The sequence below is a fragment of the Corvus moneduloides genome, chromosome 1 (genome assembly GCF_009650955.1).
Source record: "Corvus moneduloides isolate bCorMon1 chromosome 1, bCorMon1.pri, whole genome shotgun sequence".
NCBI classification, from domain to species: Eukaryota; Metazoa; Chordata; class Aves; order Passeriformes; family Corvidae; genus Corvus; species Corvus moneduloides.
In genome coordinates this window covers 121,801,543-121,828,016 of record NC_045476.1, presented here as the reverse complement: position 1 = coordinate 121,828,016, position 26,474 = coordinate 121,801,543, and the positions used below count along the sequence as shown (strand labels likewise).

General features: G+C 39.7%; 1 protein-coding gene across 4 annotated transcripts in view; it reads left to right on the top strand.

Annotated features, from left to right (window-relative positions):
- The first annotated feature begins 338 nt into the window (after positions 1 to 338).
- Positions 339 to 26,474, top strand: part of PCMTD1 (protein-L-isoaspartate (D-aspartate) O-methyltransferase domain containing 1) — a 40,913-nt gene continuing 14,777 nt past the window's right edge. Inside the window, exons 1-3 of one of the 4 annotated variants that reach the window (XM_032125046.1) lie at positions 339 to 576; positions 17,612 to 18,038; positions 21,969 to 22,071. In XM_032125046.1, the coding sequence (XP_031980937.1) occupies positions 17,732 to 18,038; positions 21,969 to 22,071 (410 nt within the window). In that variant the 5' untranslated portion in view covers positions 339 to 576; positions 17,612 to 17,731. Of the gene's footprint in view, positions 577 to 989; positions 1,083 to 1,343; positions 1,448 to 17,611; positions 18,039 to 21,968; positions 22,072 to 26,474 lie in introns of those variants that run through there. The other 3 variants (XM_032125069.1, XM_032125059.1, XM_032125052.1) reach the window with 3 other exon arrangements.

Below are 26,474 nucleotides of genomic sequence, written 5' to 3'. Positions count from 1 at the left end.
CCCCCCGCGGCTCGGCCCTTCCGCACGAGAACACGGCGCTGTTCTCCATGCTCGGCGGCCCACGAGAGATAAAAGGGCCGAGGACACGGGATTTCCAGGGCTTCCCAGCCGGCGGGAGGGGGAAGAGGCGGGAAAGAGAGGGGGGAGTCAGCGCGCGGGGCCGCCGCGACCCCAGGGCGACTAGTGACGAGCGCCGCGAGCGCCGGCCGCCCATTGGCTGTCGCGCGGGCGCCGAGCGGCCAATCAGGGCCGGGCGCGGAGCAGCGCAGCGCTCGCCCTCGCCCCGCCCGGCGGCCCCGCGCGCGGGGGGCGGGGTCACGTGACGCTCTGTTTACATCCTCTCAGCTGTCGGGCCCCGCCTCCCCTGTCCCGTCCCGTCCCGTCCCGTCCTTCGCACCGGCACCGGCCGCCGAACCGACCCGCGAGCCCCGGCCCGTGGCTGCCCAGCGCCGCTCTCCGCACGCTCAGCCGTTCGCCCGCGGCCGGCCGGAGTGCCCTCCTGCCTGCAATTCTCGCCCCCCCAGGCGGTCTCGCCGCTGCCGCCCAGCGCAGGGTCCGGAGCCCGCTGCGGAACGGGTGAGTCGGGGGATGGGCAGAACTGCGCTCCGGCCGCGCTGTGCAGCGCGGAGGCCCCGTCGGGTGGCCGGGACGGTGGGTTGTGGCGGGGGAGAGAGGGAGCGCAGCCCGCTGGACCTGCCCTCCGGCCCCTGCCCTCCGCTGGCGCCCCGGGCGCTCCGGTCCCCATTGTCCGTGGGCCCCGCACGCAGGCGCGGGCGAAGGGGGGTGAGGGGGGGGCGGTTGTTTTCGCACAGCCGGGATGGGGCGACGGCTCGCCTTGGGGAGGGACAGGACGGGCTCTGTGCCTACGCCCTCGGCAGCCCCTTCTTTTTCCTCCTCCTTTGCCCGACCCTCGCCACCCCTCGTGCCGTCTGCGTAATAAATAATCTCTGGCCCAAAAAGGGTTGGGAGGAGGAGATGTGGTTGGTGTAGCTGCCGCGGGCCTGGGCAGCTGTGAGAGGACGGGGACAAGAGAGAAGGTTCCAGCCTCGAGATCCAGGCGGGGGGATGGTGGTACGGGCAAGGTGAGGGCAGCACACGTCCCCCGCTGCGGCTCAGCGCCCTGCCTCCCCCCCATGACGGCTGTGGGTTTGCTTTTTGCCTTTGAGGAAATGCAGTGAGAAGAGGAGCCTGCGTTTTGGGGTTGGTTGTTTGTTTCGCTGTCGAGTCTTTACAATCTCAGGGGCTTGTGGGGGCTGCGTCTTCCAGGCCGAGGCATCGTTGGGTGGTGCGTGAAACAACATTTTGTTTTAAGAAAAACCCGTGGGCTAATGAAGGATATTTCTCCTTTTGGGAGTGGAGGAGGTGGTGCGGCTGCAGCGAGGGGAAGATACTTTGTTTACATAAACAAAGTGTGTGAAATGCGCGATAACTTCGCCCGCAAGCCAGGGTGAGTCGGTCTGTGAGCATTCCTGGCGGCAGCCGCCGGGGGAAAAGGAGAAGGCTGCCTCTGCCCCCCGCTTTGCCATAAACGCACATTTTTGTCTCTGTTTACATTGTGGTCTCTGTTTTGGCTGGGAGAAGCGTAAGGGGAGGAGCAGGAACTGGCTCCGGGGCTGCCACCTCCTCCCCTCTGTTGTCTTTGTTGTTATCTGCTCGAGGAGGCGTCCTGGGGTCATGTCTGTAGCTGAGCTGCGGTCTGAGGTGTTAATAGGATTCCTCTTGGGCCCGAAACCTCGGGCCGCCTTCTGCAGTGCATGTGCGGGTCTTGTTTGCCCTCCGTCCGCCCTCCTCCCCCCTGCCTCGGCAGTTGTCAGCGGCTCGCACTGAAGTTGCAGGAAGGGGAAGGGAGGGCAGAGGGGGAAGGAATCTTGGCATTTATTTGATACTCGGTCAGCAGCCTGGGCCTGCTTTGTGCAGCTCTGCTGTTAAAAGAAAAAACAAAAACGACACCTGAGGTGGAAGGGTGAGGGGATGTCTGTTTGAAAACAAGGTCTTCATGAAAGTACTAAACTGCTGCAGTGTGTGGAAAATGCTTGTGTCCTTGCAGTACTTGCCAGTGCCAACGTAGTTGGTGTTCTCCTGGGAGATATTTTTTTTTACTCCTGTCAAGTAAAAGTCAAGCAGAGTGGAACTGCAGACTTTAGTAAGAAAGTAAGGTTTCTTCTCATAAAGAGCAGCAAACTTTGGGACACGCAAAAAAAATACCCAGAATAAGGCTAGTCAGGACTTCGGCAAATTAATGAAGATACCCAATTCCTCTTGACCATATGACCTCTGTGTTACAGAGAATGCTTTTTAAGATGCAAGACACAAAAATCCAGTGCTTAGAGTTAGTAGATTACAGTAATACGTGATGAGAATGTCTTTGTAACCTTAATCCATTATGCTTGCAAATTAATCATAATGTGTGATGCATTTTTTTCCCTCAACAGGACCATTACCGTACTCTGGGCAGACGATCTCTAGAAGGAATCAGGCTTGGATAAATAGAGCTGTCTTCTGCAGAACTCCTGCCTGATTTGTTGGAAAAGTTTGAAAAGTATTTTGGATGTGTAGGTGGAAAAATGCGTGAAAGATCTATTGGTATTTTAACTGACTTTGGGTGGATAAATATAATGATAGGAATGTGAGGAGTATGTGAGTGAGGTCAGAGAGCCACAATGAGGGCTTTGGAGATGAACTCCTAGCCAGATGTTCTTTACAACAGTCAGTGTCCCTCAGAAATGCTAGAAAATACAATTGGATGTTGTTGGGAGGTCTGCAGTGAGGAGAATATAATGAAATCGCAGAAACAGAAAAAAGTATGTAATACTGAACAGTCCTGGATGGCCAAATTTTATTACTGTCTGTGCAGGGTTAGGTTCCTTCCCTGCATAATCTCTGATCTTCATTCCAGAATTCTTGTAAAAATTTTCTTACCTCTCTAATGGGCCTTCTCTCTGAATTTTCTTCATCTTATCTGTGTCATGACTTGCTTTAGATATGTGACTGGCCAGTTTCAATTTTGCAGTATTCTATTTATATATTATGAACTCTTGCCATTTTTATAATCATAATCTTGACAGTTTGGTGATTTTTATTGCTTAGTCTTCTATTTGCCTGCCAGTGACTGCCCAAGCTGCAGCTCCTTTTGAAGAGGCTTCTGCCTAATAGGAAACCTAAGAATAGGGCCTCAGTATCAGGCATGTATTGTAGTTTTCCATGCCTGTGCTGGACCATACCAGAGCAGTGACTTAGCTGTGTTTCTGTAAACGTGAAACACTTTGAGGTGGGAAGTGTGTATTCTGAAGCTAAAGGTAGGCTTAGGCATGGTACCAGTGCTGGTGGAAGTCTTAAAAGAGCATGTTGCCCGTGATGTTTTTGTTTTAGGCAAACTTAAAAGACATTAGCACAAATGTTTTTTAATGCTAAAAGACATTAGCACAAAATTCCTACTGCAAGACATAATAGTGCATGGTTCTTGTTTTTTCCCCCCAGAACCAGGCAATAAAATGTCCCCCTGCTGTGTCTCAGAAAGGTTTATGTCAGGTGTTTCAAAAGTTCCCCAGAACAAATACATTAAAAGCAATTCTGAAATATTAAGCATTATGGGAATGCTTGTGCCAGTCTTGGGCGCATGGGGAGAAACACCTGAGAATACAGTAGTTTTTTTCTGGATGAGAGGTGTCTTTACATGTACCTGTTCTTGTCATTTCCTGCTTTGTTCCCATTTTCAGCAGGAATGACACAGAGATCTGCTATTCTACCCTGCTGAACTGAAAGTGATGTTCTGTAGCTGATGATTAATTAGCTCTCTGTGTAAGAAAAGTACCTTGAAGTCTACAGCTCTTGGTACTCTTGAATGCAGACATGGTTTAATATAATCTCATTTATTTTATCTACTTAGAATGTAAATTCCTCAAAGCAAAAGTGGGTAGAATGTATGTGTGATCATGTTTTGCAAATGAATAATCAGTTATGTGACTGGCCTAAGGCACTCCAGGAATCTTCCGGTAGGGTCAGAAGTGGATCTGCGTGCTTCATCCTTTCCAACCAACAAGGGTGGGTTTTTGGGATGGAGAATTATTTTAGTGTATCTGCCTTGCAGAAAGGGTGATCATGCTGTTCCACTCCATCATTTATGGAGTTATAGGGACTAAAGTCTAGTAGTTTATATTAAATATTATGGATATAATTGCATGAGAGCATCAGGAAATGACTACTGTGCTCCAATTCCTTTGGGACCTGTTTGTGTGCACTGGATGTTAATGAAAGCCTTCAGGCCTCCTTCGTGCAAGCTGTTAAAGCAGTTTCTACTGCTGTGTTAAGAAATTTGGGCTGGACTTTCGGTCCTTGAAGAAAGGATAGAATTTATAGTAGCTTAGGATGCTGAATATATTTTTTTTCAGAACTGAAAGATAGCTGGCTGGCATTTAGAAGAGTGGTGTTGGTCCTCTGTCCTTTTTGTCCTGGTATGTCACGCCTACTTCGTGTTTTAGAATAGTGTTGCAAAGTTGGCAGTGATGTTAACTAACCTGAAGGAGCTTGGAATACTGATGGAATGTATGTTGTGTGCATTCTTGCTGAATCTACTTCTGATCAGAAGCTTGTTGAAAGTAAGACGAAAAGTAAACCATAAGCAAAGATGTCTTTAAAAATGGCAGTTAGTCCAAAGAAACTTATTTTTGGAAAGGAAAAAGGATTGGAAGCTGTAGGATTGGACACTGATCTTGAGAATGACTGCAGGGTCTTTGTCACTTGTACATTGTGAATACAATTAGTATGTGACATATTTCTCAGTAAATTTTATCAGTCCTTTAAATTGAAGTGCAAAAATATAAATTGTCCTTTATTGTGAGGAAAAGACGCTGGTTTAGAGGTCATTACAGAGCACTTAAACAAACAAAACCAGACAAAACCTCAAACTCCACAGCCCTGAAAGAGTATAGGCGTGACATCAGGAGTCACCGTGGGAACTCAAAGGCTACAGATTCTGGTGTATTCTCATGTGGTGGAGTTCTAGAGTGGGGAATGACTGCAGAACTCCTCTTCTTAGAGGGGCTGTCTTGTGGCAGAAAAATACTGGAGCCTGCTGCTTAGAAAATGTATTTAATGAAGGCTAATTTTGGAGTTCTGGCTTTGTTTTGTGTAATGTTTAGTGAAGAAAGGGTGTAAAGATCTTCCAGGTGCAGAGTATTGAGCTCTATGAGTTGCATGCAATTGGAGATTTGAGATACTGGGAGTGTTGTTAAGGTGACATAACAGGGGAGGTTTGAAATGCCTCTCAAGTACTGCATTTTACTTGATTTTTCTCAAAGTAGTATTTGCTGAGTGTACAGTTGCAAAACAAAGTTGGATTTGCTGTGTTTCTAGGGTGTAAAAGAGTACAGTTGGAATTAATGTTGAAAAACTTGTTTGAGGAAACAATTCAGAATTTGACAATAAAACGTTAAAATCAGGGTTAAAAGGTAACAGGCTTAGATCAAGTGGTTTGATAGCAACATGCGGTGTTCTGAATGCTGAATGAAAGACATTTATATGGAGGTGCTGTAGGGCATCTGAGTTGTTAGCATGCTGTTATATATGAGAGGATTTACTGAAGGTCTACATTATTTGAAGTATAAAAAAACCCCCAGATGTCAGACAGGATAAATCTGAAGCAGACGTAGCTGAGCGGTTAGGGAAGAGAGCCCTTGTCTTGGATGCTGACATGCATGTTTTACTGGAGATGGTGTGTGTTTAGAGACATACTTGCACAAAGAGCACGTGGACAACCAACCAATTCTGTGGCAGTGTGGAGACTGTAAACAGGATCCCTGTTCTGAATGTTTTTAGAACCTGGTGATGACAGACTGGTTACAAGTCACTGTCTCCAGGTTTGCTCTTCTGGTCTCTTTTGGCTAATGATGCCTTTTATCTGGTTGCTTTTCCAGTCCCAGCTGTTAGGTTCCTTTCAAAGCAGTCTTAAAGCCCACAGAAAGAGCAGCTCCTCTGACTTACTTGCTGACAAGCAAAGACGGGATGTGGGCAGAAGAGTTTTCTGTTTTGTTTTTTAGCACTAATTGTTGCTGTAGCACTGGCCAAGTAGCCAATAGTTAGCGTGTGCACCTAAAATAGCACTAGAGGTCTGTGTTTGAGCACTTGAGTCACATCGCAAGTACCAGAAGCTTGCTGTTTCTATTACAAAACCTTTTCTTTGCATGGTTTCTAAATAGATAAGTCTTATTAAAGCTGTCAGTAATCATAATTATTTCTTCCTTTTTTTTTAACAATTGTCTCGTTAAAGTCTTAAGTGATAGGTGCATATTTCTAATGGCAAATTAAGCAATCTTGAAAACTATTTTCAGGATGAATAGTGACAACTTTGTAATGCTGGATAATGTTCCTCCAGGAGGCATCTGTCACTGGGAAGATTTTTCTTCCAGCTGATGTCTACAAATGTCTTTTTAGATTTAGTGGTAAGAGTTAGAGTCAAATCAGAGTTGTTCTAAAATACTGGTTTAAGATGTAGTGAAAGGAAGTATGCAGTAATATTGTAGACACAAAAGGAATGTAACTATTAAAAGCTTGTATTGGTACCATCCTTCAAGCAAAGCAAATAGAATTTGTTATGAGTTGTCTTCAGGAGTGAAAGGGAACTAGATTTTAAAGAGATCATCTCAGAGATGACGTCTTAATTATTTGCTCATATTTTAGAAAGACAGATCTTCTTCTCCAAAAGGAGATTTCTGCAATATGTGGGTTTTTTTTAAGTGAAGTGATAATAATTGGAATTGTTTATAGTAATAGTCAGCTAGTGAATCACAGTCAGTAATTGATATGCCTGTGGCATCCCTGTCCCAAATGAAAGGCTTGATTCCTATAAATGGTTGTTTTAACATTGAGAGGAATTAGGACCATGTGGTTGGCAGAAAATGAGAAGTGATTACTATTTTGAGATTTTATTATTTCCGTAGCAAATGTTTTTAGCAGATATTTGGGAATTAGCATGTGGTTTTCTTGACATATAAAAGAAAAAGCCAAGTAATACTACTCAACCCAGTCAGGATGACTGTACTGTATCATGGTCTGTATATCAGACTTAGAGATGATTGTGGGAACCACTATCCTCGTAATCATATTTGCAGAACAGTTGTTTTTTCTTGATAGGTATGACCGAAATGAATGCAAGTCAGCTTTGCTGAAAGAATGAACTCCAAAGTTCTCTAAAGGAGATGCTTAATTTTGATAAATGGTTAATATTTCTGTAGTACTAATAAGTTCAAGTAATCAGGAATGCTGTATTTCTACTGGGACATGAGTTTGCCATTACAGAATTTAATTTTCATTTGAAAATTTTTGCCTGACACTCATGAAGTTCTTGTCTACTCTTGAAGTTCTTGTTGGTTTCTGGTGGATGGGGTTTTGCTGGCTATTCTTCTGCTGGGGCATGTGATCCTGCTCTTTATTTGCAAAACTGTCCCCTTTACCGTTTTGGGAATGAACTGTGGTTTTCTTTCCATTCAGTGTAGTCCAGTTTGTTAAGCTCTGCTGTATTCTTCCTTCAAGAAACTCTAAATTTGGCATTATTGCGGTCAGAAGGTCAGTGAAACTGGAAGGACAGAGAAAAGTCGAGTTGCTGAGTTTTTGACTTCTGCTGAGCTGAGATCTGCAGTATTATAAAATCCCATAGGCCTTAGTCTCTCATTATTTGCTTCAGTTAATTATGCATTCATCATGACTAAGACTCATTACTGCCAAGTTTCCTGAGATTCTGTGATGTTTTCTGAAGTAATTCAGTTGTCAGAAAAAGTCAGTGTAAAATTTGACTTCTCCCTTCTGGCATGCTCTGGATAAACTGGAGTTGTCCATGATATAACTACATCAGGTTGTGTGAGTGTAGCAGCCTCTTGCGTTATATCTGTAAACTACAGTTCTACCAGGTGAAAACCATGTGCTTTGTATGACTGCAAAAAACCTGATACGGTAAAACTGTGGGAGTGATGATTAACTTGAGCTGTGCAAGTGCACAGCTGCTATATGATAAAAGGTTCTCAACTTCCATTTCTTGCTGAAGTATTTGCATGGATATTTTGAAATGGTTACTGGAGCTTTCACAAATGCTCCAAATCCCTTCCAGACGACATCTGCTGTTGTTGGTACTGTAAGTAAATTATAACTTTGGAGTCAAATTTACAGTAGTACTTAATTCATACCTGAAGAGAAAGAAAAACAATAATTCAGAACCATTTTCAAGTTAAAAATGTGTTTATGTTTTGGTTTTCGCTTTTAAAGAAGGCCTATAAGGGGTTTTGTTCAAGCATTTCCAGTTTTTGGTTTAGGTGTCCGTGGCAGCGTGTACGTACATAATTTGCTACCACACCAACACAGGAGATGGCATTAATGCAAGCACAAACAGCACCAGTGACCTCATCCTGTTACCTTTTCTGGATGGCCAAGCTGAATGTCTGCGAACACATGGGTATATATTACAAATCTTTCCAGATACTGGGTTTAGGCACTTGTTCTGCCCTGGAGCTCTTCCATCCATTTATGCCACATTGCCTCTTACACACATGCACATGCTCAGCTGCCAGTCCCAAACACCACAGATTCTCCAGCAGCTCACCTTGGACCCCTCTTTGTTCCTCCAGCAGCTGAGTCCTTCAGCTGCCTCTCTCAGCCAGTGTGTCCCATCCCAGTTCCAAGGCCACTCTGCTGGTTTGCTGGCCAGTCCAGCTTGGTACTCTGTGTGGTTACACCCAGATCTGCAGAAGCTCATGCCCTGCTTTGCTGGCACCACAGACCCACTGGCCCCTGTGACTCGTGGTCTGACTCCATGTCCTGTAGATACTGATGGACACCAAACAGAGGCCCAAGAGAGAGTTGTAAAAGGAGATTAACAGTCTGACAGGATAGGCAGAGCACAGCTGGATGCACATACTCACCTACAGCCTGCTCACAGGTGACCTGTCCCTCTTGTCATCGTAGCCCTGGCTTTTCCATGCTTGTTTCTCACCAAGACACTGTGATTTTTCCCTTTCCTCACCTCTGGTTCCTCCCCTATGCATCCCGTCACAGGACTTGTGCCATCCCAGAGTCCCTTTCCCCTGAACTCCCTGGGAACTTTTGTAGCCCTGTAAGAGGCACGGTGGTGGTGGGAGTGTGGAGAGAGCCGATGGTAGCCCGGATCACCATATTCACTTGTGTTTCCCCCATTTGTAAGTGCACCCCTGCTCCTCTGTGTGCAGAACAGCTTTCTATCACATAACCCAACAAGGTTAACTTTGATATGTGCCGGCAAATCATCTGTTTAATCATTTGCAAGCCCTGTGGAAAATTTTAAGGTAGAAGGTACTGACTGACCACAGAGGTCTAAATTAAAGTGATACCGTTACAAAAGCAATACTTTGAAACATTACCTCAAAGTAGGGAGAATAATAAAATATTTGCATGAAGCTTTGTGAAACAGACTTTGGTAATGGTATTAATGCTATAGCCTTTTACATTGTAAATTTAAGTGTTGATTTTTATTTTCCTGGATGACTAGGGACTTTTTGTTAAAATTTTATTCTGGATTTAGTTTATACTTGATTTGTATGTTTTGAAAGTTTTGATAAATCATCTCTTTTGGTTAGAACTGTGAAAGGAGAGTTGATCTCTCTTTTATATAAAGTAAGCATTGAAAATCTTAAGTTAGAGAGATTTATGGACAAAGTCACATCACTTTAGGTTGTGCTGAACACATGGATTTATGGTATGTGTGGAGACTGAGACAAATTATGATCTGAATCCTTAAAGTCTAAAGATTTTGGATATGCAGGATTTGGGGATTAAAAAGAAGAAAGTGAGGTGGATATCCTTTGCTTTCTTTGACAAGATAAAAGTAACTCAGTGTGCAAGTGTTAGTAAACAAGTTACATTTGAAAAAAATAGTGATTCCAGTGTGATGCTTCTGGAGATTGCATCTGTGAAAGAATTTTGTGTCATGGTTCTGAGGAAGAGAAGCAGGAAACAGGAGTAGGCTTTACTCATTCTTCCCTCTTGAGAATTACAGGAGTAAGTAATAAAATAACTTCTCAAAACATATTATTGTATTGCACTGTACTGTTTTAAGAATCAAGCAAAGAAGCGTCAGGATTTATTCTTTCCTTAAACTGTATTTATTTAGTATCTCGTAAGAAGAGGATGCATAGTAAATAAAAGTTCTCAGGCTGTGAAAGAAAACATCCTGATAATACAGTATTTAAGTTATTTATGCTGTGATTATTGCATGCTATTTTGATGCTTTTAGATATATTTCCAAAGATTAGAAACAAAAAAGTTTTAGTGGTAAAGTTGATTCATATTTTTGTTTTTTAATTTGGCCTGGGGTTTTTTTTTGTAGAGACTGAAGTAAATGCATAGCTCCAAGATGAGGTTTCAAGTATCAGGAATGTAACTATCTTCTATTTTTACACTTGACCTCATTTCTATTTTCTTTTGCTAAAGGCAACAGGCATATGTTGTTCTGTTGCTGCTGGAAGTGAGTTATTTAAATAGCTTGAAATGTTTATGTGCAATAAGTTTTTGAACTTTAGTACTGGCTGAAATAGTGAAAATTCTGTCATGGGCCACATTTTGCCTAGTCAGAGTTATATGAACTGTGACTTGATCTGCTTGAGAACTATAACTTCTGTGGTGAAAGGTTAGAAAAATATGTTTCAGTTCTTGTACAAAACCTACTTTGTATTTAATTATAAAAAAAGATTCTCCCTCCCCATCCCCCAGTTGTTGCTGGTGACTCTGTGAAGGTGATACTCAAAGTAAAGGAGCATCATTTTACTTTGGTTTGTTATGTTCTGGTCACCCAAACTAAATTATTAACCATTTTCTTTCATGAAGAAAAACAAGTTTTGTTTTAAAAATGTTGAGTATTTCAATTGTTCTTTATATATATATGTATATCAAGGTGTCTTAGATGGAAAGTGATCACAATAATATTAAAAGTTGCAGAAATGTTTGTGTCACTTTAATGCCTTTTGCCTTTTCAGGCTAAACAAAATTATATATACCAGAACTAGTTCGTTTTACACATCACTCTACAGCTCTTCTAATGCTTAGCATTTGCCTGTTGTGGCTTATATGAACCTGCTCTCTGTTAAATATTCTTCTACAAAGCTGTGTATTGTGGCAATGAATTTTGCAGCCTGGTCACTCTGTAGCCCACTAATTTGTGAAATGTGTGCCCAGACATCAGTTTCTGATCTGCAAAACAGGTGCATGAGACTCAGTGAATATCAGACATCTGTATGTATTAAACAAGATTGATTCATATCCCTTGTGAACTCCTGATATTTTAAGCAGTGAACAAACCACTATTACCTGGTACCTCCTGGCCCTATGGGTCTGTTTGGCCCTTGAGAGAAGCTTTTCGTCTTTCCCCTTTCTTCCATCCAGTCTGTGATAAAGCTCTTCGGCTAGTTCACGCTGGGCTAACTAAAAATAGTTGTGGCCTGGGAATGGACAGAGCTGTAGGCACACCTCTCAGGAGCTGAGACCTTTACAAAACGTGCTAGAAGAGGACTGCCAGCTTCTGCATGGACACTGGTATCAGAGGAAGGATAGGGGATCTTCTGCATGTTAGACGTTAGGTTAAACTGATATCTTTTGCTTAGGAGATTTGTAATGGAACTTTGAAAGGTCACTAAGTCATCTTAGGCTCCCCAGAGACGAGAGTATTTTATGCATTGTCTTAACAACTAAGCAACAGGAAATGTTTTGGACTGGTGTGGGTAGAGAAGCAATATTAATTATTTTGAAGTCTGCAATTGATGGTACACTATACAGACACAGAATCAGGGCAGAGCTAGTGTTCATTCAGTCATAAAGGTATACATATAACCTGTTGAGATGTAATCACCAGTTTGCCTATAGCAATTAGTGAGTCTATGTTTGAAGAAGAAACTGCTCTTGAAGTTTAAGAGGCTCAGCTTTGCAAGAGTTTTTTGGTTGCCCAGATTTTAAGCAATTAGGAGAGCTCAGTCAGGATATGGGGTTAGCTGCACATTAAAATTTCAGTCCAGGAAGTATGTAGGATTGTTTGTTTTGCTTTGTAATAAAAGGTAATGAATTTTCAAGTCTTTATCAACATACCTGAGAACAGGTCTGGCATACAGAACTGATGTATAGAAAAATGTTCCTTTCAGCATTCAGTCCTTGGTATGGTGTGAAGGGGGTAGGTAGAATTTCAGATGAGAAAAACAAATTAAGTACAAGAGAAAGCCCAGACCAAGACAGGAATGTATTCTAGTTCAAAGAAGAGAGAAAAACAATCAAACACAAAAACAACTAACAAAATTCTATGTTGTATTGTTATTTTTTTACTCAAGTTCATGTGAACTGTCTCAATTAAAAAAAAAAAAAAAGTTCAGTAGCTACTCAGCAAGTTAGTCCAAAATTATGCCCTTGGGCAGCTACCAAGGTTAAATTCATTTGATCATGTGCTTATATGCTTGTCACTGATCATACATTTGTGGAGTTCCAGAAGTTTCAGTACCTCTTCTGAGAGAAATGCAGTACCATGTCTGCTGTTCAGTGTGTTCAGGTGACTGGAGGTGGAGGAAGAGTGAGAGCAGGCACATACCCAGAATCTTGTATAAACAGCTGTTGAAAGCTCAAACAGGAAGGTCAGGGCTTAAGCTTACATCAGACTTGACAAACATTTTCTGCCCAAGTAGGTCAGTGCAATTCAGGCTAAGTCAGTAGTTGTAGCTGTTTACATTCATTTGACTTAACGCTAATCCTGTAGTCTGTTCTTTGTTCCATTGCTGTATTGCAGAGAACCTCGAAGCATGCTTTGTGGAGTGCACTGCATTGGAGAGCTGACTCTACTTGGTTTTGTACTTCTTTCTGTTTAACTTGAAGGGCTTCTTGAAGTGACCCACTTAACAGTAGGTTGGGAGTGAATGCTTTTAAGTAAGATTAGTCTAGACTATAGACCTCAAAAACGTGCAGTGTTCTCAACAGAGTTTTCCTTAATGCACCAAGTAGGATCATATATCCTAAAAACAACAGGTTTTCTTCTTTCATAGCTGTTAGGAGTGACAAAACAAATAGCTGTGGACGAGAAGGCAGTTCCAGTAGTTGGTTTTCCAAAGCACTTAGACTTTTTGCTGCCTTTAGTATCAGTTTAGCAGCAAGGTGTAGGTACAATTTTTGTTTTAATTGTTTGTGAAGATTTCATTCCAAAATACCTCTGTGTTCCACATTTTATTCTTATTTTTGTGGTCACCTACTACAGTTACTGCCGGCACATACGTCATATTTTGGTTTTCTCCATTCTTTGCTGGGTGAAGGTAATATTAGAATTATTCTTTCCCTTTCATATCATAATGAATTATACTGTTTATTTTAAAGCTCCTGTTGAAATCTTAAGCTCAGCTCTGCAGTTCGAGGTTGAATTTCCTTGTGTGAGTTGCTGTTACAATACTTGGGAGAAAAAGGGAAACTAAATGGAAAATGGAGTCCTGTGGTTATAGGAGTCATTGCATGGGAGGACAGGTGCAGCATGATCTTGAGTTCATAACAGCTACAGGGGTGTCATTAATTGAGTCTGGACAGAAAGATGTAAGTCTGATGCTTGATTGGTGGCCTGGGAAACTTTAAATCTCTGCTCATCAGAGCAATGTTGCTGATTTTTGACATGAGTAAACTGAAACTGTTAAATTGAATGAAGTGTTTCAGGCTCTTGTGTGCATTCATGGCTAATTCCCTTCTATTGCCAGTCACAGAATATTCCTTTTTGGGGATATTGAACAGCTGAATCATAGTATTAATGTGGAGCTCAGTAATTTGTTGCTGTTTTCTCCCTCTCACAGGTAAGAGGGAACATTGATCAAGCAAGATTGTATTCTCTCTCTGAGTTTAAAGTATTGTATCACACTCCTGATTCAGTGTCATGTTTCTCCAAGCCGATGTGTTAGTGAAAATAGTTGTGAGGAGACTTCAAATATGGCTGATTCCATTTATTATTTTATTTTCTATTTTCCATCCTTTGAAACAAAGTGAGGATCAAGTTAGTTGGCTCAATTAGCTTGTATTTCTAAGTAGTTATCTATATGGAGTCAGGTTGTGTCAGTATTACAAGATACCAAATTTTTTAGATACTTGACATCATACAGATTTAGCAGTGTTGATGAGGTTTTGTCTGGCAAATTAACTGGATACCTTGCTAGGACAGTATTTAAACTGTATTTAAGAGAGTGTGCAAGTCCTTAGTGGCCCAGGGAATTAACCTGAGGTGCAAATATATTTGTAGAAATTCTGAAACGTGCAAAACTTGTGTCCCTTTAAAAGCTGGCAAGGAAATCTGGTAAACCTTCTACCTCGTTACTAACTTCTCAGCTAAGAGTTTTGCATATCTTATAAAATAGTGAAGAATTAAAATGCACTCAAATTGTTGTCACTTCTTAGCCACATAGCCAAAAAATGTGTTCAATTAATGTAAAAATGATTAAAAAAAAAAAATCAAAAGAACGCCCAGAAATACTGAAATTGGTTACTAGTTAGGTCAGAAACAGAGGTGGTGTTACACAGTTGTGTGGATTGTTATGGAAATTGGAAAGTGTGTTTCCATCTCATTTTTATTGTAAATATAAGAAACTTCAAGATAGGGTTCCAACTTCTGAAAATAAATTCATGAGTAGTGTGGAATGAGAAACGAAGATTGTTTTAATTGTAGTTGGTTTTACTAACTGAATGAACCTTATCAAGACTATATTGAAATGTTAACTCCTAAACTGTAATTTCTATTGGCTTCTGTATTCCAAAGATTCCTGAGGCTAAAAGCAGTAGCTGCATTTTGTTATCTTGTCAAACCTTCCTCTGTCTTGTGAAATTGCTGCACCTCTAATAGGCGTCAGAATGCTGCTGCTTGTGCTCTTTGTGAACTGTGTGTTTTTCAGTTTTAATATCAGGGAGCTTCACAGGATGTTTTTGGTGAGCATTCAGCTGTGTAGAAAGTTTTGTCATAGTGTGCTCTTCTGTTTTTATCTTGGTCCTGGGTCAACTGTCACAAGGAAGATTTGAGTAACTTTCCCTTTTTCTCCAGCTGTGCTAAAATGGCTTCTGAGATGCTTTCTTTTGTGTGTTTAAAATATCTATCATCTCTGTTAGTAGTAGTTTTATTTTGATAAGCAACAGCTTATGAATATAAAAGCATTGGAGGAAAGTGAACTATCAGAAAGTATTTCTCTGCAGCACAAGAGGCCACTTCTCGTGAAAAGATCTATTTCTTTCACTTCCTAGGGCATTTTTGGTTTTGAAAAAAATACTTTCCATTTGACCAGCACTTTTTCCTACCTGTAGCTGTGGAGTCCAGAGTAGAGCACTGTAGTTGATTAATGAAAGCAAACCTAAACAAGATACCTAAAAAGCAAACACCATCACTGTCATCTACTTAATATCACCTTCTTCAGACAGGGGCAGTATATCCAGAATGAGATGTAACCTTCAACTGCACTGCCAAATAGCTACACTGTCCTGCTGTCTCATTCTTGAGAGGAGAGACTGTCCATTTCTTGTCTCCCCTACTTCCCACAATGTCACGGTGTCAACCACGCCTTTTCTGTTCTTGGCTTTGAGATTTTGTGTGATAGCTATTACTGAAGTTGAGACACTTGGTGGGTGTCATCAGTAGAAAGTCTTGTGATACTGCAGTAACTTGAGCTGTCATGTAATGCCACGAATACAAAATTACCAAATACCTAAAAAATTCTGTTTCAGTGTTGTGAGTATTGAAAATCAGAAAAATGTTATTTACAGGAAGTAAATATTATGTGAAAGTAGTGAAGACACTTGTTGATGGAAATGCTGATAAAGCTTTACGTTTTCTCATCTGCGGGCTCTGCACATTTGCTGGCGCAGTGCTGATGGCGAGCCGAGTTCTCCATCTGCTGGTGTGAGGTGGAAGGACTGGAAGCAGCAGTCCCATTTCTCAAATGTAGCAGCTGAGTTTAGTCTTCAGAAAACTCAGTTCTTACCTTTGTGTTTTTATTTGAAATTACTTTCAAACATATCTCAATATAATCATGAACTTTTTAGTATGAAAGATGGCAGAAACTATTTCGTTAGTCACTGTAGATTATTTAACCGAAGTATCATTTGATTCATTGGACCTTGAGGTGTGGTGCAAGTGTAAACAAATGAGTAGGGCTGGAATATTTTTATGAACTACACTTAGTAAAAGTCTCTCTCAGGTTTCATATTTTCTGTCCGAGTTGTCCTGTAATTTTTTCACAAGTAGAAAGAAATAATTCCTGTGCAGTTGAACACACACAGGCCTACTTATCCTGCTGTGGAACACTAGGGTGCTCAGAAGTCTATTTTTTTACTTTAATCGAAGATTTTTTTTTTGCTGGATAATTGCACCTGGTGACGCTTTACCTCTTTCCATTCCTGAATGTCAGTGGGAATTGGTTTTGCTTCAGAGGGAAACACACAGCTGGATGGTGAACAGTCATCATTTCACCTCTGATTTACCAGGGCTTTAGCAGCCCTGAACATTCCACCCCCTCCCCAGTAAACTCCCCCCAGTTTATATGACACCCTATGGGATGGAATATCCCTTTGGACAGTTCAGGTCAGCTGTTCTGGCCATGCTCTCTCCTGGCTCCTTGTGCAGCCTTGCTCATTGGCAGAGTGTGGGAAATGGAAAAGTCCTTGGCTTAGGGTAAACACTACTGAGCAACAACTAAAACTTCAATGTGTTATTTTGATACTCACTGTGTACTCTATCCACCTAGAAGTGGTGCATTAAACTTCCTGTTTTCCTGTCTCCTAGCCTTCTGTTGCTATTTTACTGGTAATTCATGCAACATGAAAAATGTTAACATCTGGATTTTGAGTTTAGTAATTAATAATGAAGTAACTGTAGATAACTAAACACAGATCTGAAGGAATTATTTTGAAGTTAATATGACTTATCACAATGTGCTGTGTAGAATTACACTTAGGACTTGGCAAGCTGTTGAAAACTTCTAGGTACTTAGGAATTTTTATTCCTCTAGTGAATATGGCAGGTGTTAGGAGGCGCTCAATTACTTGGAGGGCTTTCCTGTTTTGATTCCAGAGCAGAGCAATGTGCCATTGTATCTGCACTAGTGTGCTGTTTCAGCTCAAAAGTGAACATCTGAAAAGCATCTCCATCACCCCTTACTGGGCTTTGTTTCCCCCCATGGGGTGATCTTAGAGCATAGAAACCCAAATTCTTTCAAAATTAGTTAAGGTGGTACATACTCCAACTGCTGTTGGGCATTTAGTTCTCAGGATGGGATTAGAGCTTGCCCAAAGGCAGTTGCTGTCCCATCCGTGCCCCCTCAAATATATAACATGGGTGATGGCTTCTTGGCCCTGCAGTGTTTGCAGTGTCTAGTAAGCACTTCAGCATAAGGGTTTGCAGAACGTAGACAGCCCATGTTGATGTGTTAAGTTTGTGTTCCTCAGCTTTGAGGTAAAGTGTGAGGGGCAGAATTTTGATTAAATACTAGCTGTCCTGACTCATAGTTCTGCTTCACAAAGTTACCCAGTACTAACAATATTTCATCACCTGCTAATAGTTGTTAATTTCTTTGCCTTTTGAAACTCAAGTTATGTAAATATATCTGTTTTGCAGGATTCACTTGTGATGGCCTTCTGAAAAAACAACTGAGACTCCATTACATACATACACTTTTGGGAAAACGCTCCTCCTAATGTATTTTGCAAACTAATTGAATTACCGTAGAAGTTCAGCATGGGAGGAGCTGTGAGTGCTGGAGAAGACAACGATGACTTAATTGATAACTTGAAAGAAGCTCAGTATATTCGCACCGAGAGTGTGGAGCAAGCCTTCAGAGCAATTGATCGTGGTGATTATTATCTGGAAGGATACAGGGACAATGCTTATAAAGACTTGGCCTGGAAGCATGGAAATATACACTTGTCAGCACCTTGCATTTATTCTGAAGTCATGGAAGCACTGAAACTTCAGCCTGGATTGTCTTTTCTAAATCTGGGTAGTGGAACCGGATACTTGAGTACAATGGTGGGATTAATATTAGGTAATTATTAATATTAGGTAACCTGAATGTTTTTATTCAAATATGGTGGGTTTGCATATTTTAGAAGATTATGCAAGCCCTGTAAAACCTTACTTTTACTTCTTTAACAATGACAGTACCATACTTAAGACTGGCTCTTTGAGATGTGTTGTTCAAATATTGTTGGTTATCTGCAAGCAGTTCACTGGTGCTGTAGTTTGGTGACATTTTGTGGGATGTTTTGAAAGAGGCAATTCTTCCTGCATTCTGTAGTCTACAATTCTCATTTGAAAGAAAACAATCCTTATTTTTGTTTAAAAGGGAAAGGTAGAGTGGAACAATTTTTGAAGACTAAAATTTTCATCTGCATTTGCACTCTATTCGTGCCCTTACTGTAGGTTACTGTTTTGATCTTCAGTTTATGGAAAGGAAAATCTAAATCTAAATTGTAAAGGCTAATTTCTCTTGAAGAAATTTAAATGAAAAGTAAATTTGTATCAGTATGCAAACAGTTATTTTAAAATACATTTAATCTTTTTTTAGTGGGAGAATTTTGGGATGTAGACTGATGAGACTGTTTAATCGCGTCTGTAGGTTTTGAAAAGAGTTGAACACACTAGCACTTTTTTCTTGTTTTCAAATACATTTCCTATATGAAAAAAGATGGAATTAAATATTGTTGCCTAAATTAAATTTTAAAACCTGGAGAGAAAAATGCATTAAATTTCCTTTTGCCAAACATGTAGATTACAGAACACATACACCAACAACTAATTTTTTTACAAATTAATTTCACATTAAAATAACTACAGCTGTATTATGTAATGTAGTTTTCATAGATACAGTTTTTTTGACCACATTACGTGCAATTTTTCTTTGGTTGCAGAAACCTTGCTGACAGGTAGTATACAGATTTTGCTTATATTTATTTATATACAAAACTAAGGTGTCAAGAGTTGGTTTTTTATTTTTCAATTAATTTAGTTACTTTTTGGCATCAGTTCTTATTTATTGGAAGGAAGAAATTATGGCTAATAGTGCATAACAAACATCATTTGTTGGTATCTGCAGTATCTTTTGTTCTAGTTAATACTAATAAATACAAGAGATTCCACTGTGTTGTGGAAACAGGAATTATGTTCATTCACAGGTAAAAATAAGATAAAGCTATCTACTCTCTTAGAGTGTTTCTTTTCCCTGTTTGGGAGTGTTCCTAATTGAGAGTAGATATTTTAACTTAGATTGTAATATTTTAAATTTGGTATTAAAACTATTACTAAATAGTGCAGCATTTTTTTCTCTAAAGTGTTTTTTCAGGGTAGTGACTAATGGTACTTGTTTATTTCTGTTTTGTGGAAAGCTTTGTTACGTCATTATTCTTTCTTAGCTACTGTGTTAAAAAAAGAAATTTGTTTATTGCACTTAATTGTCTATATTATGCGTATCTCTGTATTTAACCAATTGCAAGTGGCTGTTGAATGCTCCTGGGTTTGACCTCTCCATATCAATCAGAATTCCTGTCCTTCAGAATAATATATGCAGAGTTGAGGAAATCAAACAGGAAAAGACTTGTCTTCTATAGGGGGTGAGATTGGCTGACAGCCTGTGAAGAGCACAGTTACCCTGCAGATGTTCCCAAAAAGGCAGCTCAGGTGCTGATAGGCACTAGCAGGTCTTGTGCAGCCTGGAGTAGCAGCTGCCCAGCTACTTACAAAAGTAGATTTTCCGTGTTTCCAGAGTGCTGTATGCTGTCACCAAAGTCTTAGTGCTGTAATGTGTTTTAAGTTCTAGCCTGAGGCGTGGAAGGTGTAAATGCAATTTGTGCCTTTATTTTCTTACTATACTCCTTCTGATAAAATTAGTTACGTATAATAATTCTACTTCAGTGTTTGTTTTAAATCAGGGAACAGTTGCTTTAACACAGAAAAATAAACAGATGTAATTTTCTGACAAATAAACCATGTTCATTTTTAAAAGTCAGGTTTTTTTCCAAACAAATTTCAGCATATACTGCAGTGAGGAGCAGAATCATGCGGGTTTTGACAGTAGTTGGGTATCTTTCAATTTGACAGTGTAGTGAGTAACGTTTCTACCACATTGGTTAAATTATCAAATAATCTGAAATCAGTGATCATTTCTAAGTATAGCAACATGCTTAAAAGACCCTGCACCAATCCACAGAGATTAAATTAACTGTTGCTGATACTGTTAAAATGTAAACGAAGTTCCAGCTAGGTGGTGGAAATGCTAGCTCATTATGCTGAAAGAGGCCAGTGGAGAAGTTGGTTTCACATTTTTATAATAGCTGACTCTGCTTACATGTCCAGCTGTGACATTCCCAGTGAAAGAAGAGCACACATTTCTCATCTTTCCATTTAAATTATGGATACTGTGGTATATAATGATGTGGTAGTGTTTTGCATTCATAGTTTTAATTTCAAGATGTTGGAGCAACTGACATTTGCAGGATGTTTTAGTTGTTTTTAAAGTTAGGTACTTGAAGGAATGTACATGTGAATTTTTGGACAGATGATGTTTATGCATTTTGAATTTACTTTGAGGTTAAAGGAATTTTGATTAATTTTTAAGTAAAGAAAACATACCTTGAATGCTGCTGTATGCTGTAGAGCTGTTAGAAACATCATAGCTTATTATGGTACAAGAGAATATTAAACAGCTAGAAAGGAATTGCCTATGCCAATGCTTGTCTTAAAGTGACCAATAAGAAAATGAATTTACAGTAAAAATGTCAGCAGGAGGTACATGTTTTCACAAGTTCTGAGAAGATCTCTTGGATGATAGCTACCTCTTGCCTGCAGTCAGTGAGGTCTTATGAGCACTGCCGGTGGTAACCTTGTGGATTGGTTTTATTTCACCCAGTAGGAAATGTTCTAAACTATGCTAAGAGTTGCAATTTTTGATCAGCTTAATGATACATAGCTATATGCTATATTTCTATTGCAGTAAAACAGAACCTCTCTTATTAACCCTAGTCTGTTTTGTTAATCTGTAGAAAAGACAAATTGAGTTCTGTTTCACTGGAGTAACATCATGGAGCTAAATATTTAGGAAAGATTTAGAATGCAGTAGAGGATATAAATATAAGTTTTGTCTAATCTTATTGATGTTTACTTTTCCCCTTCCCTCTCCCTTTTCCAATTCTATGCTCCAATGACTAAGGACCCTGGGCTATGAGTGCATGTTAAATTTAGAATCCTCACAGCAAATGTGACTGTCTGATTCAGATTCCTTCCTGATGTGGATAATCCTCATAATACTGTCTCATGATTTCTTCTTGTTCCTGAAATACAGCATTAACTTTTAGCACACAGTATGACTTGGAATTATACTTGGGTTTGATCACAGGAAAGCAATGCAACTGTGATGGGATTGTGATGAGTGAACATAATGTGTGGGCAATTTCACTGTTCTAGATGGAAATTAATTATTATATATAACTAAATCAGCAACAAATTTCTGATTTTGCAACCTGCAAAATAGAAGAGCATATAGGGCTAAAGTATATAATCCTCAATCTCTAAATTGTGAGAAGATTAAAAGTTTGCCATAAGAAAGCTTCAAAATTTAAATACAAAATACAGACTAAATTATAATTTTTATTTGTTGTACTCCAAATAAATAATGTGTTGAAAAAGAGTTTGCTCAGACTGACTTCATCATAGTCAACATTTCCTGCATGCTTACAAAGAAAATTCATTCTGTATTCGTTTTGCTGTAGTTCTGTCCATGTTCTTTTATTGAACCTTTGGCCTTTTACCTTCCTCTTAAGCACCAGTAATGCAGGTGCAAAAAGTAATTTTGTCTAGCAGTGTTTGGAGACTTCGGTTTTATGCATTTTTAATGTTTTCACAGTATAGTGCTGTTCCATTCAGTTTTGCTGTGCTTAGAAAAGAAACACCACAAAAGACACCATGCTATTTTTATTTACAGGACCTTTCGGGATAAATCATGGAATAGAGCTTCATTCAGATGTGGTAGAATATGCCAAGGAAAAGTTGGAGAGCTTCATAAAATACAGTGATAGCTTTGATAAGTAAGTATCTAATTTGTCTAGCTTGCTTTGCAATAACATTTTTGGTTTTAAACTCAGTGTGTCATTGCTTATGAGCTTAGGGAGGGGAGAAGAATGGCATCACACAACCAAAACCTAAGACTTCCAGTTTGTGGCTCTACTTCATGAGGTAAGTTGAGGCTTAAGAAAACACTCTTTGGAAGTATGGGAGTATTTCTGCTGTGCAGTGCTTAGTGAAATGGATTTCCCTGCATTTTGTCAATGTGTATACATACATGGGCACACATATGTATGTGCATGTACATGCATATATACATTTAGGAGAGTGCCATGATATGTGGGTGTCTTTGCATGTATAGAGCAATTTTTATCCATTAAGTCAGTTTTTATTATGTAATTGTGCATCATCTCTCTCTACAGTATTAACTTTTTTTTCTAATCTACCCCTGTTGATCTGGACACGAAGAAATTTTTCTGATGGTCCTTGTGTTTACTCCCTGAAGAGAAGGACTTAAGAGTAGTCATCTGTGCTTGTAACACTACTCATTTTTACTTCTGGGTGTAACTCTGGGTTACAGGGCTTTGAACCTGATTGCTTCTACCTACTCAACAATTTTTTATTATTTTAAGCTGGCCTGTAAGTGTGTTGGGCATCTCTGCCTCTATGGAAGGGAAAGCAAGGTTCTGGCTAGGGCTGTTCTTTGTAAAGACTTCTTTCCTTGCAGGCAATAAATTTTCCAACAGTGATTATAAGGTAGCATCTGGAAACGCAGAAAAGCTTTTGACTTATAGGAGGAGTAGCCTAAAAAATTGCACATTCTATACCTCTTTCTTCCCTAGTGGGCAGTAAAGAAAATTCTTGCTGTCTTTTTACCTGTGTAATGTGCTTTATAACTGCCACATTCTTGATTGTTGGCTGAAGCTCAATCCACTTTTTTTCATACCCCTAACTTCAGGAGCTTGTCTGACCACAAGTCTTTCTCTTCATGTTCCTAAGTAACAGAAAAGTACCATCCTAGTGTTACCTGTGTCTGAAGTCAGTTTTGGAGTTCTGATACTGGTTAGATTATTTTAGTACTGTGTTAACCCAGTAAAATAAATAAAATCATGTAGGAGAAAACGCCTATGTTTCATTACTATTGTGTTAATTTTAATACAAGCATTTATGTTGGCTGAGGTTAATCTATAACGCAAGCTAGAACAAATAAAAATGAATTCAGTGAGGAGCTTTATGATGCAATTTATGGGTCTTAAAAAATGTGAAATATGGTCATTTTTGATCAATCCTAATACTGCATTATTGGCTCTATTAAGTTGGATGTATCTGCTAGCTAGTGAATTCCTGCACATACCTGTACTTGTGCGTTACTGTAGGTGTCTGTACAAGACATACAAAAAAGCTGGTTTTGCTTGGAATGTCTTTCCAACCAGGTGATAGGTTTATATACAGAAATTAAAGGAGATTGGGGTAGCAATGTTTTCTCATTGTTGAAGCAAAATTTGATTAGGATAGTTTAGTAAACGAATAGCAGAACACTGGGGGGCGGCTGGTTACACTTTAAAACATGCAAGAACTTGAGACAAGCAAAACAAAACTGTTAAACAATGCAAGCAAATGTTAGTGTTATATGTGTATTGTGTTTCAAAGAAATAAGACTCTCACCAGCATAACAAAAATTATACTTTTATGAAAGTGCTTTTTGATAGAAATCTGCCTGTAATAGCTGCAGTGCAGCTGATACAATAGTGGTTGCCTGGTTGGATTTTGTGTTTTGGGGGGAATTTCCAAGTTGTCTGCATAGCTGATTCTGGCTGACTGCTTTCTTTGTAAATATTCTGTATTTTACTGTATTTAATGAAGATGATGTGTGGTTTTTTCTGTGGTAGGGTTCTTTAGTATTTGTTTCTACTGTAAGTATTAATATAATATACTGAATTTTAAGCAGACTCTCAAAGTAATGTTCTCTGACTCAGTAAGTCTGGTTTTGATTCTTGTTTCAGTAACTTTTTCCCGCATCTTCATTTATAAATGAAAGATTTTTACCTAGAGTTATGGGACTGTGGCATCTGAACTTAACTATTGCTTTGGTCAGCTCAGTATTTCGCTGAAAGACCATCCAGGGAAGAGGTGTGCGGTATCTGTCTGCTGCTGAGCACTGGTGTATACTGAGCAGGAGGTCTCACTGTTTGAAAACAGATTATATGGCAGACTGGTATGAATGAAGTCACTGTCTCAGTGAATGTGTGCGTGAAAAATAACTTTCACTTGACCAGCAGCCTCTAACAAGGCACCCAGAGGACATAAGGAGCACAGAGACCACAATGTGTGTTCCTGGCACTAATGGAGTTATGTGAATGGGAAATTCAGTAAAGCTTTGCTTTGCCACTTCCCTGCGTTCTGTCTTTAGTGTATCAAGTTCTACAGTCTGGTCTGACTGTTCTAAGCATTCTGCTTTTGAAACAAAAAACACGATTTTAAATTTATGGGTAGGTACCTGGAGAGCTTCAGCATGGATAAAGTGTAAGTAAACACTTTGTTCCTTTGCTTGGACCAATAGGCTCTTGGTTTTGCATCTGACTTTTGTGTGTAGCTGGGTCATGATGGTTTAGGTGGGTTCTTGCCTAATAAAACAAGATAGAATATTGCTTTGATGCTGTTTGTATGGGAGAATGTTCCAGTGCTGTGTGATACACTATAACTTGCTTTTTTGATTCCTGGTACTAATGTTGTTGAAGTACAATTAAAAATTTGCTTTTCTATGATTCAGGTAAGGTACTTCACCAGAGACCTGATACTATATAATATAAAGTTATCATGTCCAGAAGGATTTGAGACTCTCTCTCAGACTAAAGGGAGGGTTGTCTATCTGTGGTAGCTGGTCTTATCTCAGTTTTGGCTTCTGGAACTGTTCATTGGAAGAAGACTTCTCAGATACCTGTTTTAAGAAAGGCAAATAATTCCAGTAATTACTTGTATCTGTATCCATATCCCACCAATCTATAAAAACAGTGTTCCTCTAAATGGAGGTGGAGTTGTGCATTCTGAAAGATAAAGTGTGCCTTCATTTACTTGATGATATATGTTTGCCAGTAAAAGCAAAGGAGAAGTTTTTTCTTGAAAACCTCTGAAAGTGTCATGATGGTTGAGGTACAAAGATTTTAGGTATAGACTAAAGAAAACTCTTCTAGTCTGAAATGTATGTAAGGCTCTCTTTCATTCTTGAAACCTTCAGAGAATGCATGCCAATTAAGGGGAAAAGAATCATTCCTTAAGAAGGCACTATCTAAAACACGTATGTTCAAGTACCAGGCCCCGCTTCACCTGTTTATTGAAGGGGAATGTGTTGTCTTTTCTGCTCCCATTCAACTTCTAGACCTAGAATATCCAGCTCGGAGAGAGAGCCAAAGGGCAAGGCTAGGTTGCCCATCTTCTAGCACCTTATCAAAACCCAAACCTGGGTAAGCTGGTGAAGTCCCTGCTGTGAAAGAAAATCACCAACCCTTCTCAGGATCAAAAGAAACCACTTCAATGGTAAGTGACAAGAACCCTAGTACTAATTCTGGGATAACTGTTACGGGTGAAACTTCTTCCTGAAGTCCTGTAGTAGATTGTGTTGGCATTGAAGAACAGTAAAGAACGTCTTCCATCAGAGTATTTTTCTTCATTGAAATGGACTCTAAAGGCTCACTTTGTAAATTAAAGTAGATTTGAAAGGCAAGTCCCTTAGTGTACACACAAAGGAGAATAAAGCTCCTTCTTGCTGGTCAGCTGGCTAGTGACTGCAGTAAAAATGTAAGCAGGAACAGCGAATTGTCTCCAAAACTTACTGATGGCTTTCTCAGTTTAAATCTTACTGATAACTTAATTTCAGATAGTGTAAATAATGTTTTTTTAGTGGTGAGTTCGTTCTTGTTGAGATTTAATCTAATCAGAGCAACACAGGTAGTGGGGTTCTTGATGCCAGAGATTATGTTAAAGAAAAGGGAAGGAAAACAGGGGTTTGAAACATAGCCTTTTTTTTTTATTTAGGGATATGAGGGAAATACTACTTCTCATTCTTTTATCTTGTAAACCAGAAGGCTCCAAAGACAATTGAATCTCCTCTTACCTGGGGAGGAACTAAACCTGCATTTTCCAAGTATTTTATAGTAACAAAAATATATATTCTTGCCTGTAGAAAAACAAATAAAATACCTTTTAGAAATAAATCCCATGATGGACACTGCCTTTCTTTGGAAATCTTTTATGTCTACAAGTTTGGTAGTACTTAAATTTTTTCTTACAATAAAACAAGTGATGACAATACTTGGTGTGTGGCTCCTATAAAAGCTGTTGTTTCACAGAAATCCACAGTAGAAAATACGACTTCTTCAACCTATAAAGTCATTTTCTGCTTCAGTAAAAATAGAAGGAAAATACTTTT